The sequence below is a fragment of the Lolium perenne genome, chromosome 2 (assembly GCF_019359855.2).
Source record: "Lolium perenne isolate Kyuss_39 chromosome 2, Kyuss_2.0, whole genome shotgun sequence".
NCBI lineage: Eukaryota > Viridiplantae > Streptophyta > Magnoliopsida > Poales > Poaceae > Lolium > Lolium perenne.
In genome coordinates, this window is record NC_067245.2 from 62447688 (window position 1) to 62464705 (window position 17018).

General features: G+C 44.0%; 1 protein-coding gene and 1 long non-coding RNA gene across 4 annotated transcripts; both read left to right on the top strand.

Moving 5' to 3' along the window:
* The first annotated feature begins 2702 nt into the window (after positions 1 to 2702).
* Positions 2703 to 5999, top strand: LOC127332774 (uncharacterized). 3 transcript variants are annotated; one of them, XR_011751627.1, is made up of 6 exons: positions 2703 to 3342; positions 3557 to 4686; positions 4805 to 5119; positions 5367 to 5465; positions 5556 to 5690; positions 5842 to 5999. It is a non-coding gene; the product is annotated as an uncharacterized lncRNA (long non-coding RNA). The 3 variants fall into 3 exon arrangements; XR_011751628.1 differs by having other exon boundaries at positions 3565 to 4686; XR_011751626.1 differs by having other exon boundaries at positions 2716 to 4686.
* Positions 6000 to 8774: 2775 nt separating this feature from the next.
* Positions 8775 to 10340, top strand: LOC139835496 (uncharacterized). The gene is made up of 2 exons (XM_071825353.1): positions 8775 to 9784; positions 10076 to 10340. Exons 1-2 carry the CDS (start codon positions 8775 to 8777, stop codon positions 10338 to 10340), a joined length of 1275 nt encoding a protein of 424 aa, XP_071681454.1.
* Positions 10341 to 17018: the final 6678 nt, after the last annotated feature.

Sequence of the window (17018 nt, forward strand, 5' to 3'; positions counted from 1 at the left end):
AGAAAAGGAGCGCCCAGCGAATGGTTAAGCAATGGCACAATCATTATTCGCAGGATGATAGGATTATGACCCTAGCGTATGTGCTATGCGTCTCCATTTCAGATTACTCGCATTCTTTATGTAATAGGGCTGAGATAATTTCTTGAAATAGTAATTCAGAAGACAAAGTCCTCACCGTCTCATGTAGCGAGCATTCAACATCAGTGATTACAACAAAAATACCAAATAGTGCATTGAAAGGCCAAATACGATTCAGATCTCGGCCCAACAAAAATTCTCAACTGAATTAGAACTTTTAGAATAAACCAACTTACGTAATTCTAGCTGATACAAATTATTCCTAGCACAAAGTGGCATTAAGATGCAGGTATGAAGCAACAAAAAAAAATCAATATGGTCATTTCCTTGTGGAATTACATGCTGCTGATACTACCATTGGATTGCAGCTCCATCGCTGCATCTGTTAGTGAGTATCAGACCGGCCAAGATCGGGGATGGATCTCCATAAGGAGGAGGTCGTCCACTTGGGGGTGCTCGTGCTGGAGCTTTTGCTGGAGAATGACCGAACTTTGAGGAGGCCGATCCTCGAGATGGAGGTCATCCGGATGTGAGGAGGCGCTCCGCTCAGTGGTCAGGAGTTCGGCTTCGCGGGCATCCAGGGAGACGACTGAGCGAGGGTCGCTAGGGCGGGGACACGAGAAGGGCGGCGGCTGCAGTCCTCGTGCTAGGGTTTAATGTGAGGAGGTCACGATGGAAGCTTGGGGTTGGGGATGATGGTGAGGATTGTGGTTTCTATTTCCCAATAAGTGAGGGATCCAAATGCAAAAAAGGGCGAGCGAGGATGGACGAAGCGAACGACGGACCATGTATGGTTGATTGATGACTGAACCGTTTCCTCTTTTTTAAGTAGGAGAGATAACCTGGGGCTCTTTAGTCATGTGCTTAAGGAGATCAAGACGACGGCTGGACAGCGGGAGGAATTTAGCTTCCGCCATGAGAGCCGACGGTCAAATGGCGAAGCTCATAGTCTGGCGCGCTCGGCAACGTCGCTGGCGGCGGGTCGCCATGTTTGGCTGGGGGTGATACCTCAATTCCTTTAATTTCCTGTAAACATTCTGGGTGGGAATGAATAACGAGTGTCAGGTTTCTAAAAAAAATGCCATATTAGCTTTTCCAAAATAATGAGAAAAGAAAAATTCTGTAAAATTGCGACAAAGCATCATGCACCCAACATATATGGCTAGGGCCAGGACAAGAGAAATTTTCCCTTCCTTCATGATGCATACGGTCCAGTGCACCTAAAAAACCAGCAGAGGCTCCGGTTCCGGTTTTTTCCGGTTGAACCGCCGGTCTGGTTCAGTTTTTTAAACTATGGTACCAATCGGCTTGATTAACCATGTGCAGCCATATTGGCTTTTCCAAAATAATGAGAAAAGAAAAATTCTGTAAAATTGCGACAAAGCATCATGCACCCAACATATATGGCTAGGGCCAGGACAAGAGAATTTTTCCCTTCCTTCATTATGGGAGTATAGTCGCAGATGATGTATCTTCGATAATTCTTTTTTTTTCTGGTGGGAGGGGGGTAACATGTTTAAATATTCTGGAAAAAAAATGACAAAACACATGTGTGCTACATATGCAAGGTCAAAAATTTACAGCTTCAAAGCCGACGTACACTTAGAGAACCAAAAAAGATAAATTTGGATGTGAATAGTGTGAAATTCTATTCAACCAGATTTGTCACTATTTATAGTCGAATTTGTCTTTTTTGTTTCTCCAAGTGTAGATCAAATTTTGAGTTGATTTTTTTTGAAGTTGTAAACACAACCCATAGAAATGTTATATATTATTTTCAATTTTTTTGCATTTTAAATATATTTTTTCTGTGAATTGATCCTATGATCCTACCTAATAGAGAGATCTTATACAAGTCTCTCCCCGTATTGTCATGGATACAAATACCATCAGGGGTAGGAGCCAAACTATCTTTGATGATTCCTATCTTTTGGTGATGGGACTCCCACGCAGGCTTCTTCTTAGTTCAGTAAGCTTTAGTGTTGATCAGATGGAGAAAAGAAGAAGAAAAATCTCCATTGAAAAACTAAAGCCCCAACAACAGAGAAATGACTCGTACCTTGTAATGAACCATCACCTGCATGGTCGGGTACCACGAAAGCCGTCTGCCATGCTAGATCCTTGTCCAAATCCAAAAGCCGCTTGTGCATGACTACGTGACGCCCTCTCCAAAATCACATTCAATGATTAACCGGGTAACTGCAAACCTAAAATAGCAAATATAGATCAGTCCACAAAAGGGCCACCGAGCGCATGCTCACGGCACCATTGCATCGAAAAGGGTCGTGTGCGTGAGGCTTGTACCAGCCGAGCAGGCGGTTGAAGTGCCTTCACTATATTTAATATTATATTGCAGTTGGGGATGGTGTGTCACTTTGACATCAAATATTAGAGCAATCTCAACAGTCGATTACCTATCAAATCGTCTTCAAAACGTCCATCAAACTCACGTATGAAGGAATCGGAATTTATTCCCTACCAACTAGATCTCTACTACTTAAAAAGACTAAAGTGGTTCCTTATTCTGCCATCTAATACGTTTGGTCGTCATCGTCGCTCCATCCGCGAACGGACGCATATATGGGCCAAGCCCAGCAAAGAAACACTGGACGTCGACTCACGGTATGTTCCTCGTCCCTCACCTCAATCGAACATAATCTAAACCTAGGGTTCCTCGTCCCCGCTACAGAACCGCCGCAGGCCCGTAGGTTGATCTCCCGTGGCGCCGCCTCCCTCCTCCTCAGGTTGCATCGTCATCCTGCCCGCGCGGCCTTCACCGCCGCCCCCGCCGTCTGCATCACGCCCTTCGTGCATCGCCCCCGCCTTTGAAGAGAGGAGCACCTACGGCCAAATCGTCCGTCCCCAACCACAACCTAAATCGTGTGCCGCCCTTCCGGCGAGATTCTTCCTCGTCCGGCCGTCCTCGCACCCACCCTGCCGGCCGGCCGCCACAATCGGCCAGGCTCGCGGCCTCGACCTGCACGGGATCTCATCCGAGCGTCGCCCGACATGGCTACTCCGGACAATAATCCTCACGCTCCCGTTGGCCAGGCCTACCGCCTCATGGCGGGTCCTCAGGCAATCCTATCTCACCCGCCCACCCAGCTAATGCGTTGGAGCTTGCGCATTGCTGCTTCAAAAATGTTGGTAGTTCGCTATTGACATTAGGCCAGCGCTCGAGGGGCCACTACCACCAAGGACATCTTCACGCTCGCTCCCCAAACGCTCAAAGAGCTGTTCTATGTGATGGAGCTTAATCCCACGGTGATGTGCAATCATTTTGATCATGCATTTTTAATTGAAATAGATATATCTTATTTTCCATGGTCCTTTCTCGTGACTCAGTCTGTTAGTTGTTTCATGTATATACAATCTTCAGATGCAGGGTGCTTGTTCTTGCATCATAATGTGGTTCTTGATTTGTTACGTGAATATGAAAACGACTTGAGAGTAATTCTAATTAGTATGGTACGTGTAGAATCACAGGCTGTTGCTGACATTGACATTGAAACTGAATTTGTTCTTCTGCTACTGGAGTTTGTACCTAATCAACATTGGAGGTGATGTTCTTTCTTCCCAGTTTCGTATAGAGTTTTTATTTTGCTAGCCTTCATTTTATGTAGTATGTTAACACGTACAAGTAGTTTCTGAACTATTGTTCGATATATGTTTAATTGGTTAGCTCAAAAGGTAGGGTACATGTAATAACTAATGCAACATACCTAATGGAGCTTTATGTTTTTAATATTTCCCATAACAGCATGAAAATGAAAAATATAGGAGTTTTTGTTGCAAGGATTATAGACTTTTGTATTCTACTATATTGGCTACTAAGATGATTTCCTTCAAGACGATTCATACAAAGAAAATGGAAGTTTCAAATATATTATGGTTATAAAACCAGCCTATATATTACTTCCGCACTGACGCCACACTGACGCCGGTAGAGCAGCTCATGCATATGTAATCATAGCTACAAAATTACAGCAGCGAATATGTAGCTCAGTTTTGCGAAGTGCTACTTTGTAAGGATGCATTTGGAAAGAGGCCTGATAAGATAAGATAAATTGGGAAAGTGTTTAGTGAAGAGAGAATCAGGGTCATGTCATGTGGATCTGAAGAGCTAAACTGTAATAGCAAGTGCTAGACTTTAAGCCCGCATCTGCAAATTATCTAGCATTTCACATTAGTCGTATGGCAATTAAATCTAAAAATATCATTCTTCCTGAAATATTATTGCTCACTCAAAAAATTATATTCAATAACCAGATCTAATATAGTTGTAGTTTGTTTTGACATTTGATGCAACAAATATCATATTGATTCCTTAGATCTCCACCCCAAGGTTTGGGCTCATAGATTGTTCTTTACTACTATTAATATGTGATACTGAAAATGAATACCATTGGTTGTTTGTTGTTGACGTCAAGGCCTTTAATATGAACAGAGGTACATATATCTAGGTTTCTAAAGAACCAAATACATTGTTATTGTTAATAGCCTTTGCTATATGTTTTTCATCGCAGAGTCTTGTAGCTCTATTTCAAAGAGCTATGGATGTACCCGTTCTGGTGTTGAACCTGATATTGATGTGTGATCAACGGGAAGGTGAGAAGAATAGCTGCTTTCCTTTTTGATGATGATGTATTTCTTATTTAGTTTCAAAGCTCCAATACAAGCTACTTTTTGGCATCTAAATTCTCATCTACAAACATATTTCCTGTAGATGAGGGTGCAGCTGAATCACGTGTGGCTCCGACAGAGCGCGGGAGTCGTATCCACTGGGGCGCAAGCCGAGGGAACGAACCAGAGCGGCGCGCTTGACCTGGGTCTCTTCTCCTCCACAACGACAAGGTGGACCAGATGAGCAGCCGGTCATAAGTCGCATGGTGGTGCTAGACTGGCCCTTGTGCTCCTTCTCAGCTGGGAACGGACAAAACGGTCTCCCCTGCTCTCCCACTGGTATATTGATGCTAGCAAGCGCAACGATTTGATGATATGCAACGACACATATTGCTTGATCGATGCGATCCTTTTTATGGTATGTATGTAGCACACTTGTCCCTTCTATTTGTAGATGTGAGTATTCATTTGAGTGCAAAGGAATCCTTTCTGCTGCAACCATCTCTCTGTTTGTTTAACATCAGCATCTTTGATGCGTATGTGTATATCTTGGCTAATTGATGTTTTGTCATGTCCATCTCATGCTTGAAGATATTTTTTGAGAATTAATTTGTTTTCTATAAACAACTGTAAGAGCTATTTTTTCGCTGAAATTTGTTACATAGATCATGGACGATGAAAAACTTTATGGTGGCGACTAGCGGAAAACTTGAATGGCAACACAACCGGGAAGGAGAGCGTCTGCCAAGGCTGCTTCCATATATGTAGCCAGACTTGCCGCTTCTTTAGAATTTGTTCTCTCTTCCTGATAGTTTAATTATCTGATCATAGGTGTGCAATTTGTGCTCTTTCAGAATTTCAGCTTCACGGTGTGTGGGCATGCTCAATTCTGCGGAGCACATCACTACAACCTGGAGAGTTCCAATCACGGTTTACATTTCATGCTCTTACAGTCACGCGGTTCAGTAGATGCTTCTCCAAGTAGTAAGGTATGCAAGCCGGTTACTTGTTCCATCAACGTGATATATGCAAGGAGAATGGGTGATTCTTCCGCTAAAAAAACAAGGATGGATGATTAACTGATTGTGCATCAACATGATATTAAAATGTGTAATGAAAGTTATATTAATATATGTGTAGAAACAGGGATCTCGCCAGGATAATACTGCATCTGCAGTTCAGGGATCCCAGTGGGTGTCACCGGGATAATACTGCATCTCCCTGAATTTATGGAAGTTTCCTTTTCTTTTGCTTTTAAATTATAAAGTGCACTTCATTGCGCAGGATGGAACTGAGCACGCAGTACTACCATTTAGATCTACACAAATGTGATAAGGTTTTCCGGAGTTTAATTTTCTAAGGCTATAGTTGATGCTAAACCCTTCTAGAATAAGATGGACAAAGTTCAGACCACTCATGAAAAGTATATTCATATTAACATTAAGATTTATGCAGGTCTGATATGCTTTATAACTTCGGTTTTATTTATAGCTGATGTTGTCTTCCTGAAAATAAGATGGAAGAAGTGAGCGTTCACTGCTGTTTATTTCATACTACTATCTGTTGTGTCCATGTTCTGCTATTTTTCATGATATACCTTGCAAAGGTTATTTCTGTACGAAATCAGACCCATGTTTTCTCTTCAAATTTATTTATTTCCACCGCATTTCCACTCAATTTTTTATGTTTCCGCTGCATTTAGTATGGTCAACCTACAAACTATTCACTCCTCCAGCGCATCCTCTGAGAAAAAAAGAAGTGTTTAGAATATATTTACTGGTACATGATGACAAAAGAAGTGCTAGGGTTTTATTCTTATGATTCTTTGGAGGGCTTGCCATATTCCTTGTGCTGTTGTTCATAGCAATACAAATTTGTATACTGTACATTACTTGGATAGATACCTGTAGAACCTTATGCTAAATTGCAGGAAACATGACAATCCTAAAGTGTTGCCTGATCTCTGCACCTCCAGTGCCTCCTCGGGATCTTTGGTGACCGGAGTCCACGTCTCTAGGAATAACAAGATACCAGGGGTGTGCCTCTGGTGGCGGTCCTCTCGCCAGCGTCGGGGAGGCAGGGGAGGGATTGGAACTCGTTGCAACAGCAAGGAAGGGGAGAAACTGGCGATAACGGCGGGAGGCAATGGAGGATCATATCCTCTCGTTGGCGCAGGGACGCAGGGGAGAGGGCGGCCGTCGGCACCGGCGGCAAGGAGGTAATGGAGGGGAGGAGTAGGCGGAGGGTGGTAGGGGAGAGGACGGCCGTCGGCACCGGCGGCAAGGAGGTAATGGAGGGGAAGAGAAGACAGCGACGAAGCTTGAGAGTGTGATGTATAAGGTTCGGCCAAGATCTCCACATCCACCGGCAACGTGACGCCGTGGTGGCTGACTGCAGTTTACGGGCCACAGGACGACGCTGACAAGATCGCGTTCCTCCAGGAGATCTATGATGTGCGCGCTGACTGTGCCGGGCCTTGGATGCTATGCGGGGATTTCAACCTCATCTACCGTGACGAGGATAAGAACAACTGACGAGGATAAGAACAACGGTCACGTCAACAGGCGCATGATGGGACGCTTCCGTCGAGTCCTAAACGATCTAGCCCTAAAGGAGGTTTACCTAAACGGGCGCCGTTACACTTGGTCGAATGAGCAGTCACCGCCTACGCTCGTGCACCTGGACCGAGTGTTGTGCACCACTGACTGGGAGGAAATCCATGGCGAGTGCCATCTGCGATGCCTCGCTTCTGTCGTCTCGGACCATAGTCCTTTGCTCCTTGACTGCTCCCCGCAGGCCAAGCCACGAACGATTCCACTTTGAGGACTCTTTGGATCGGGACAGATGGATTCCATGACACCGTGGTGCGAGGCACGGCACTCCGTCCATGACGCTGACCCCTTCCAGCAGCTGCTCCTAAGGCTGCAAGCCACCGCCCGCTCACTCACAAGCTGGAGCTCCAAAACCGTCGGAAACGTACGCCACAAGTTGGCGCTCTCCCGTGAGCCGCTGCTCCGCTTCGACAAGGCCCAGGAAGATCGCATCCTAACCGTAGATGAGAGCTGGCTACGCAAGCAGATCAAAACCTCCTATATGGGGCTTGCTTCCCTGGAACGGACAATCGCTCGCCAGCGCGCTCGTATTGCGGTGCTCAAAGACGGTGACGCAAACACCTCTTTTTTCCACTGACAATGCAGCTACCGGCGCCAGAAGAACAACATCCAAGGCCTGACTGTCGATGGAAACACGCTGACCGATCACAGAGACATGGCCGAAGCTGCTTTCAATCACTTTGATGCACTGCTGGGCACCAATATGGACCGCACACACACCCTGGACCTGGGAAATCTCATTGAGCCCGCCGACCTGGACACCATAGACGCGCCCTTTGCTGCTGAAGAGTTATGGGATGCGATCAAGCGACTCCCTGCCAGAAAAGCCCCAGGACCTGACGGCTTCACCGCGGAATTCCTCTGCGCCTGCTGGAACACTGTGAAGCAGGATTTTGTCAGAGTCTTTCAGCAGTTATATGAGCTTCGCGGCAGGGGGTTTTGCAAGCTAAACCAGGCCCTTCTAACCTTGTTACCTAAGCGTGCCGATGCACACTGCCTAGGCGACTATAGGCCCATAAGCCTGATCCACTTGGTGGCCAAAGTCTTTGCCAAAACCATGTCGCTGCGCCTCGGACCACGGCTCAACGACCTCGTCAGCCCGGTCAAAACGCCTTCATAACTGGCAGGAGCGTCCACGACAACTTCATCCTCGTTCGCCAATCAGCACGCCTCCTACACCAACTTGGAGCCCCGCGCATATTGCTCAAACTGGACCTGACACGGGCCTTCGACTCCTTATCCTGGCCATTCCTATTCGAGGTGTTGCGGCAGTTCGGTTTTGGCGACAGATTCCTGGACTGGGTCGCTATCCTACTCGCCTCCGCAAGCACAAGAGTACTGCTCAATGGGGAGCCCGGACCACCGATCTGGCACCGCCGTGGGTTGCGCCAAGGCGATCCCCTCTCCCCTCAGCTCTTTGTGCTCGCCGTCGACGTCCTCGGACGACTCATCAAACGAGCAATGGACATGGCGGTCTTACAGCAGCTACACCCTAGACGCACGCTCCCTTCCATATCGCTGTACGCGGATGACGTGATAATCTTCTGTCACCCATCCGCGAACGACTCCATGGCTATCAAGAAGATTCTTTCGCTGTTTGGCCATGCTTTCGGCCTGCGCATCAACTACGCCAAAAGTTCAGCCACGCTAATTCGGTGCGACCAAGAGACGGCTGCACCGGCGACGCAGCTCTTGGGCTGCCCCATAGTGCAATTCCCCTTCTCCTACCTTGGGATCCCGCTAACCATCAGACGGCCGACAGCAGCGCAACTGCAGCCAATTGTTGATAGCATGGCAAACAAACTGCCCACTTGGAAATCAAGGCTAATGCAAAAACCGGGAAGGCTTGCCCTGGTGAAATCGGTCCTTGGCGCAATCCCTATCCACCAACTGTTGGTATTGGCGCTCGTGAAGAAGACGATCAAGCTCATGGAGAAGATCGGGAGAGGCTTCCTTTGGGAGGGGCGGAGCACAACAAATGGAGGCAGTTGCCACGTCAATTGGCGGCGAGTCTGCCGGCCCATCCCCCATGGCGGACTTGGAATACAGGACCTGCACAGGACAAGCCTAGCCCTCCGCACGCGCTGGCAATGGCTCAGCCGCACCGACAACAACCGAGCCTGGTCCGGTCTGGACCTACAATTCACCACCGAAGAGACAGACTTCTTCTTCGTCTCGACAAGCATGACGATCGGCAATGGCCAGACCGCAAAATTTTGGGAGGATCGCTGGATAGGAGGCCGTGCAGTCCGCGAGATTGCACCTGACCTCTACGCCTGCATCCCCAAGCGCCGACGCAAGACTAGGACTGTGGCCGATGGCTTGGCTGGGAACCATTGGGCACAGGATATACATGGCATCATCGGCATCAACGAGCTCGGCCAATACCTACGCCTATGGCAGCTCATCGAACACACACAGCTGACCACTGGAGATGACTCCCTGATCTGGAAGTGGCACAACAGCGGCAAGTATACCGCCAAATCGGCCTATCTCACATCGTTCCAGGGCTCCACCAACTGCGCTTCATGGAAGCTCATATGGAAGAGTTGGGCACCTAACCGAGTCAAATTCTTTCATTGGCTCGCCAACATCGATCGATGCTGGACTGCCGATCGACTTGCCAGGCGAGGCCTGTAGCACCATGCCAAATGCCTGCTCTGCGACCAAGAGGCAGAGACCATTCACCACCTCTTCATCGGTTGCCCTTTTTCGCGGCAGATTTGGCATGAGATTCTATCTTGGCTGCGCATGTCCTGCAGGCCGCCGCAGGACGACGCATCCCTAAACGAGTGGTGGATCGTGGCAAGGCAACACACCCCCAAACCAATGCGCAAAGGACTTGCTACCATAACCCTGATGGTGCCCTGGATGATCTGGAAACACCGCAACAGCTGCGTTTTCGATGGACAGCAGCCCTCCATCCGCAGCCTATGTGCTACCATCAAAGACAAAGCGGCGGCCTGGGCTACAGCTGGTGCTAAGGGACTGAGAGACGTGCTTCCAACGACCTGGGATGTGCACTAATTTCCTAGCTTTAATAAACCCCTGTAACACCTCCTAGGAGGCTTGTAAACTTCTTCTATCTCTTCAATGAAATGAAACGCAAAGAGTCCTTTGCGTTTTCTCGAAAAAAATAATTCATGGTAATGCGTATACATCTCCTTTATTTTCTTCTCTGTGGTGTGGCATCGAAGTGCTTCATCAATCTATACACTTCTCGGTAGGCAACGAATACAAAAGAAGTAGGTAACGAAATACTCCCTCCGTTCCTTTTTAATTGACTCGAATTTAGTACAAACTTGTACTAAATCTGAGTCAAATAAAAAAGAACGGAGGGAGTAAATCTTAGATTTGCTTTGGTCCAACTAGCGTTAGGTATATTAGGATTTTATACATTATGCTTGCTTTTAAATTTTAAAATCTTCTAATATCTTTTCCAATAGCTGTTTTTAATTAGATTGTGTTGAAAAAAGCATCATTTTCTCAACAAATAGCATCATGCGAATTCTGTAGTTACGTAAGTATGTGGTTTATGGATGTTAAGCTTCACGAAATATATGGGAAGAAAGATAATTTTCCCAACATTTCCAAACATGTGTTTACTTACGCACTATGATACTTTATACGGAAATTATTACTGGAAAAAAACAACTTTAGCTACCATTTGTCAGATTCATATGAAATATTTCAAGATGATGTCATTTTATTCGACCTAAAATAGAGTGAAACATGAAATCAATTACATAACTCAAATTTGAACGGATGTCGCTTGTTTGTGATCGTGCGATTGCATGCACACGCTTACACCCTTAGGCCATATAACCTATTTAAGTTGCTAGGTAAATTATACTTGATTTTTTTTGAATTTTTATAGTGAGTTCTAAATTATATATGTGTTTTGAGAAAAGAAATTTGAAGATCCGTGGCAACGCACGGGCATTTGTACTAGTCAACATAAATCAAGGAAACGTCCTAAGGAAAAAAAAAAGTAAATATGCTTTGTGTATCAATGAAAATACGTCTCAGGTTGATATCCTCGCCCATGCTTAAGGAAAGCTGCCATATCTTCGAATTAGCAATTACTCCTTTTCTATATCAAAGAAAGTTTTCATAAGTAAAGGAATTAATGGCGCTAGCACAGAAATCCCTGAATTTCCTCAACAATTATCTCGGCAATCAATCTTGGAAATCTTTCTCGATAATAATCACGTCAATCAATGTTTGAGGGGCGGTTCAAGGCCCTGACACGATTTTCATTTACCACTTGCCTTGTTACCGCCGCAGTCACCCACCTAGATCATCGCCCCTACTTCAACATAGTCAACGCCGTGGGATTAGAAGGGTTCATCCTTCTTTTTGGCGGCGGCCATGACTAAAGGCCTCATGCCAGAGTATCCATAGAAGCGCTCAATGGAAAAGACGACAGACAACAAAGTTGATAGCGAATTGATGAGGTGAAAGTGGTGGAGCGGAGCCGTGTCATCGCCGGCGGCCGCGTCGGGGGCGTGGCCGATGATGGAGCAGCACCACCACAAGCTGGAGGTGTGCACGGAGTCGCCGAGGTGCCACGACACTTATGGCCTCGAGGAGCGGTCGTCCCCAGGGTGTGACGATGAGAGCTATTTGAGATTTGAGAATACCATGAACTGTTAAGCATTCTCCGTATTTACTTGACTGATGGAAGACTTGCACTGTTAACTTCTTTTATATTCTAAAAATGAGGTAAATGGTAGATGTGGGGTTGATTCCTATGTCCTTTTTCATATCAGAAGTTTTTTAAGAATACCAGCGCAGAGCACTATTTGATTGGTTTTAACCACTTGACCTAGAAACTGAGTAAGAGAGAGTTTCAGATCTCCCATTAGCTAACAGTGTCGGTGCTTTTTTTAGTTGTACATTTGTTTTTTAACTGTGAAGTAGCTGCAATCATATGTAAGGACCTACTACTGTTATTCATTATGCTTATTTGAGAGTCTTGATTCATTAAGTGCTTCCAATTCTTGATGGAATTATACTGATGTTGATTCAAATAGTACTAGAAATATGATTGCTTCAAGGTTGTTCAACAGGCAACAAATATGCTTGTGCCTTTCACTTTATTGAATATTTTCGCAGTTTGGGGAATTGCTAATATCTTTCCTCATGGCCGTGTATTGCAAAATAGTGCAACACAAACGCAGCGACCAATGCTAGAACACCATCTTCAAATATCATGATTTTATTTTTCTTTATGTCTGCATATATATGTAGCTTTCTCTGGATATACATGAGATATTACTCAATGTCAATTTCCATCTTGGATTGTTGAAAAGATGAATATGTGCCGTCAAGTTCTCAACTTTGGAGTTTGATTGCACTTTCATGCGCTATTGAAGAATCCAGGTTTTATAAGGTATGCATAAAATTCCTTCTCTTTTGCTTATCTTAACACCCCTTATAGATGGATTATTAGGGGTAACCTCAATTTATGGCATCCCGTTCTCTTTATATTTTCTAACTTGAGGGGTGTGAATTTCCTTTTGTCTTATCTGAGTTAGGTATGGCTCCGCAGTGGCTTGGAGTGCAGTTGATGTCAATTCATTAAATATGACAAAACAACTAATTGTACTCGTATGTGCAACACATAATAACGAAAAATCTCAAACGGAGGCCGAGCTACACGTAGAATTTGTGATTCAAAGTTTTAAAAAATTCGAAACATCATATATGAATATAATGGCTGCCGACAAGTATACAACCCTATATACGGTTTCTACTACCATACAAAGATAAGACCATCTTCTTATTTGCACCTTAGCATGTGAAGCCTCTGTTCGTGTATTTAATATTCACAATAGTATATTATATAGCTAAGCCTATTTGCGAGTGTGTTGGATCTTTGAGTGGGTGTTTGCGGATAATTAAGATTTAGTTGTTAGCATGTGAATTTAATTTGCTTGGTTGTTTAAAACCGTGAGTTAAGAAGAACACCCCTGCAAAAAAAAACACCTAGGCACGTTGACATCACTATTAATTTATTGTGGTGTTTTGTATTATATAGTTTACTATTCTCAAGTGTAGAATGTGAATACGTCTTTCCAAGGCATATGCCAGAGGTTAGCAAGACAGAGCTAGGGTGCATACATGGCAAATGTGATATCTTTTGGTTTTTTCCTCTCATGGATTTTCACCATCCAACCATTTCTATTCCTGGTAAGGTAGCCAACAAGTTATGTAGAAATTATTTTTATTTCCAAAAAATTGTCGGATGCACCTATAAGAAAATTTTCAACACGAACTAAGTATTACTTTTCCTGACGCATAATTCTTTTTTTAAGCAGTGATTCATAATTCTTCTGGTTAAAAGACTTGTGTTTTTAAGCTGAGAATGGATATAGATTAAATGAAGTATCTATAGTAGACCACATTAAAATTATGTGCCTATGTTCTTAAAGTCACGCAACATGTATTTTGTTCTTCAAAATGAGTGATGCAAATTAAGATTGTTATTAATTGATTTGGCCTGAGCAGATGGCCTAGAGAGAAGTGCAAACTAGGACTACAATTAAAATATTAGCTTGTTGACACATAACCAGATATTTATGGATTTCTCATAATGGCTTTGTGTTTCTCGGGATGTTGCAATCTATGATGTTTCACACTGGTTCAGAAAATGTATCATCTAAGTTTCCTATTTGTTGTTGGAGAAATCACTTCAGAAGTTAGCATTAAATAGGAGCATGTACCATACATTGCTCCACATCATGGATTGAGGCATTCTAGAGTACATATGCAAGTAGATGAATTTGTGTTATATGTTGTATTAATCTTTTTCGAGTTTTCCCTCAGTAAGAAACCAAGGTTATCGAACTAGTAGGAGATGAAGATCACGTGAAGGTTGTTGGTGAAGGAGTGTAGTGTGGCGCAACAGCAGGGATTCCGGTGCCAACGTGGAACCTGCACAACACAATCAAACTACTTTTTCCCAACTTAACAGTGAGGTTGTCAATCTCACCGGCTTGCTGAAAACAAAGGATTAAACGTATGGTGTGGAAAATGATGTTTGCTTGCAGAAAACAAAAGAGAACAATGATTGCAGTAGGTTGTATTTCAGATATAAAAGAATGGACCGGGGTCCACAGTTCACTAGTGGTGTCTCTCCAATAAGATAAATAACATGTTGGGTAAACAAATTACATTTGGGCAATTGACAAATAGAGAGGGCATAACAATGCACATACATATCATGATGACTACTATGAGATTTACTTAGGGCATTACGACAAAGAACATAGACCGCCATCCAGCATGCATTTATGTCTAAAAAGTCCACCTTCGGGTTAGCATCCGCACCCCTTCCAGTATTAAGTTGCAAGGAACAGACAATTGCATTAAGTACTGTGCGTAATGTAAACAATACAAATATCGTTAGACAAAGCATTGATGTTTTATCCCTAGTGGCAACAGCACATCCACAACCTTAGGGGTTGCTGTCACTCCACAAGATTCAATGGAGACATGAACCCACTATCTAGCATAAATATCCCCTCTTGGAGTTACAAGTATCAACTTGGCCAGAGCCTCTACTAGCAACGGAGAGCATGCAAGATCATAAACAACACATATAAGATAGATCTATAATCAACTTGACATAGTATTCCATATTCATCGGATCCCAACAAACACAACATGTAGCATTACAAATAGATGATCTTGATCATGATAGGCAGCTCACCAGATCTAAACATGATGGCACAATAGGAGAAGACAACCATCTAGCTACTGCTATGGACCCGTAGTCCAAGGATGAATTACTCACGCATCAGTCCGGAGGCGGGCATGGTGATGTAGAGCCCTCCGGTGATGATTCCCCTCTCCGGCAGGGTGCCGGAGGAGATCTTATGAACCCCCCGAGTTAGGGTTGACGGCGGCGGCGTCTCTGGAACTGTTCTGGTATTTTGGCTCTCGGTACTAGGGTTTTCGGGGACGAAGGAATAAATAGGCGAAGGGGAAGCGTCGGGGGAGCCAGGGGGCTCCCTCCCCACGTCACGGCGCGACAGTGGGGCCCCCCGCGCCACCCTATGGGGAGGGACTCCTGCTGGCCTTCCTCGACTCTTCTTCGGTCTTCTGGAACACTCCGTGGAAAATAGGGCCGTGGGCTTTTGTTTCGTCCGATTCCGAGAGTATTTGTAAAACAACTTTTCTGAAATCAAAAACAGCAGAAAACAGGAACTGGCACTGTGGCATCTTGTTAATAGGTTAGTCCCAGAAAATTCATAAAAACATTATAAAGTGTGAATAAAACATGTAGGTATTGTCATAAAACTAGCATGAAACATAAGAAATTATAGATACGTTGGAGACGTATCAAGCATCCCCAAGCTTAGTTCCTACTCGCCCTCGAGTAGGTAAACGATAAAAAGAATAATTTCTGAAGTGACATGCTACCAACATAATCTTGATCAATACTATTGTAAAGCATATGAGATGAATGAAGTGACTCAAAGCAATGGTCTATAGTTTGCTAGCAAAAAGATAATGACTAAACAACTGAATCATATAGCAATTTTTTTTCATGAATAGTACTTTCAAGACAAGCATCAAAAAGTCTTGCGTAAGAGTTAACTCATAAAGCAATAGATTCTTAATAAAAAGTTTTGAAGCAACACAAAGGACGATTTAAGTTTCAGCAATTGCCTTCAACTTTCAACATGCATATCTCATGGATAATTATCAACACAAAGTAATATAATAAGTGCAATAAGTAAGCATGTAAGAATCAATGCACACAGTTGACACAAGTGTTTGCTTCTAAGATAGAAAGAAGTAGGTAAACTGACTCAACATAAAGTAAAAGAAAGGCCCTTCGCAGAGGGAAGCAGGGATTAAATCATGTGCTAGAGCTTTTTAAGTTTTGAAACCATATAGAGAGCATAAAAATAAAGTTTTGAGAGGTGTCTGTTGTTGCCAACGAATGGTAGTGGGCACTCTAACCCCCTTGTCAAACAGACTTTCAAAGAGCGGCTCCCATGAAGGACGTTATCTCTACCAGCAAGGTAGATCATCACTCTTCTCTTTTGTTTACACATGTATTTTAGTTTTATTTATAGATGACACTCCTCCCAACCTTTTGCTTTCACAAGACATGGCTAACCGAATCCTCGGGTGCCTTCCAACATTTCACATACCATGGAGGAGTGTCTATTGCAAAATTAAGTTGCTTACTGATAAATCAGGGCAAAACATGTGAAGAGAATTATTAATGAAAGTTAATTAATTGGGGATGGGCACCCCGTTGCCAGCTCTTTTTGCAAAATTATTGGATAAGCGGATGTATATGCCACTAGTCCATTGGTGAAAGTCTGCCCAACAAGATTGAAAGATAAAACACCACATACTTCCTCATGAGCTATAAAACATTGACACAAATAAGAAGTAATAAAGTTTTGAATTGTTTAAAGGTAGCACATGAAGTATTTACTTGGAATGGTAGAAAAATACCACATAGTCGGTAGTTATGGTGGACACAAATGGCATAGGTTTCGGCTCAAGGTTTTGGATGCACGGGAAGCAATCCCTCTCAGTACAAGGCTTTGACTAGCAAGGTTGTCTGAAGCAAACACAAGTATAAACCGGAACAGCAAAACTTACATAAGAACATATTGCAAGCATTATAAGACTCTACACTGTCTTCCTTGTTGCTCAAACACTTTTACTAGAAAA

Excerpts from the sequence above, each read along its gene's own strand:
- LOC139835496 (XM_071825353.1), top strand. The coding sequence starts at position 8,775 with ATGGACATGGCGGTCTTACAGCAGCTACACCCTAGACGCACGCTCCCT. Across the intron at positions 9,785-10,075 it reads AAGTGGCACAACAGCGGCAA|GCCGCCGCAGGACGACGCAT; the intron begins GTATACCGCCAA and ends CATGTCCTGCAG.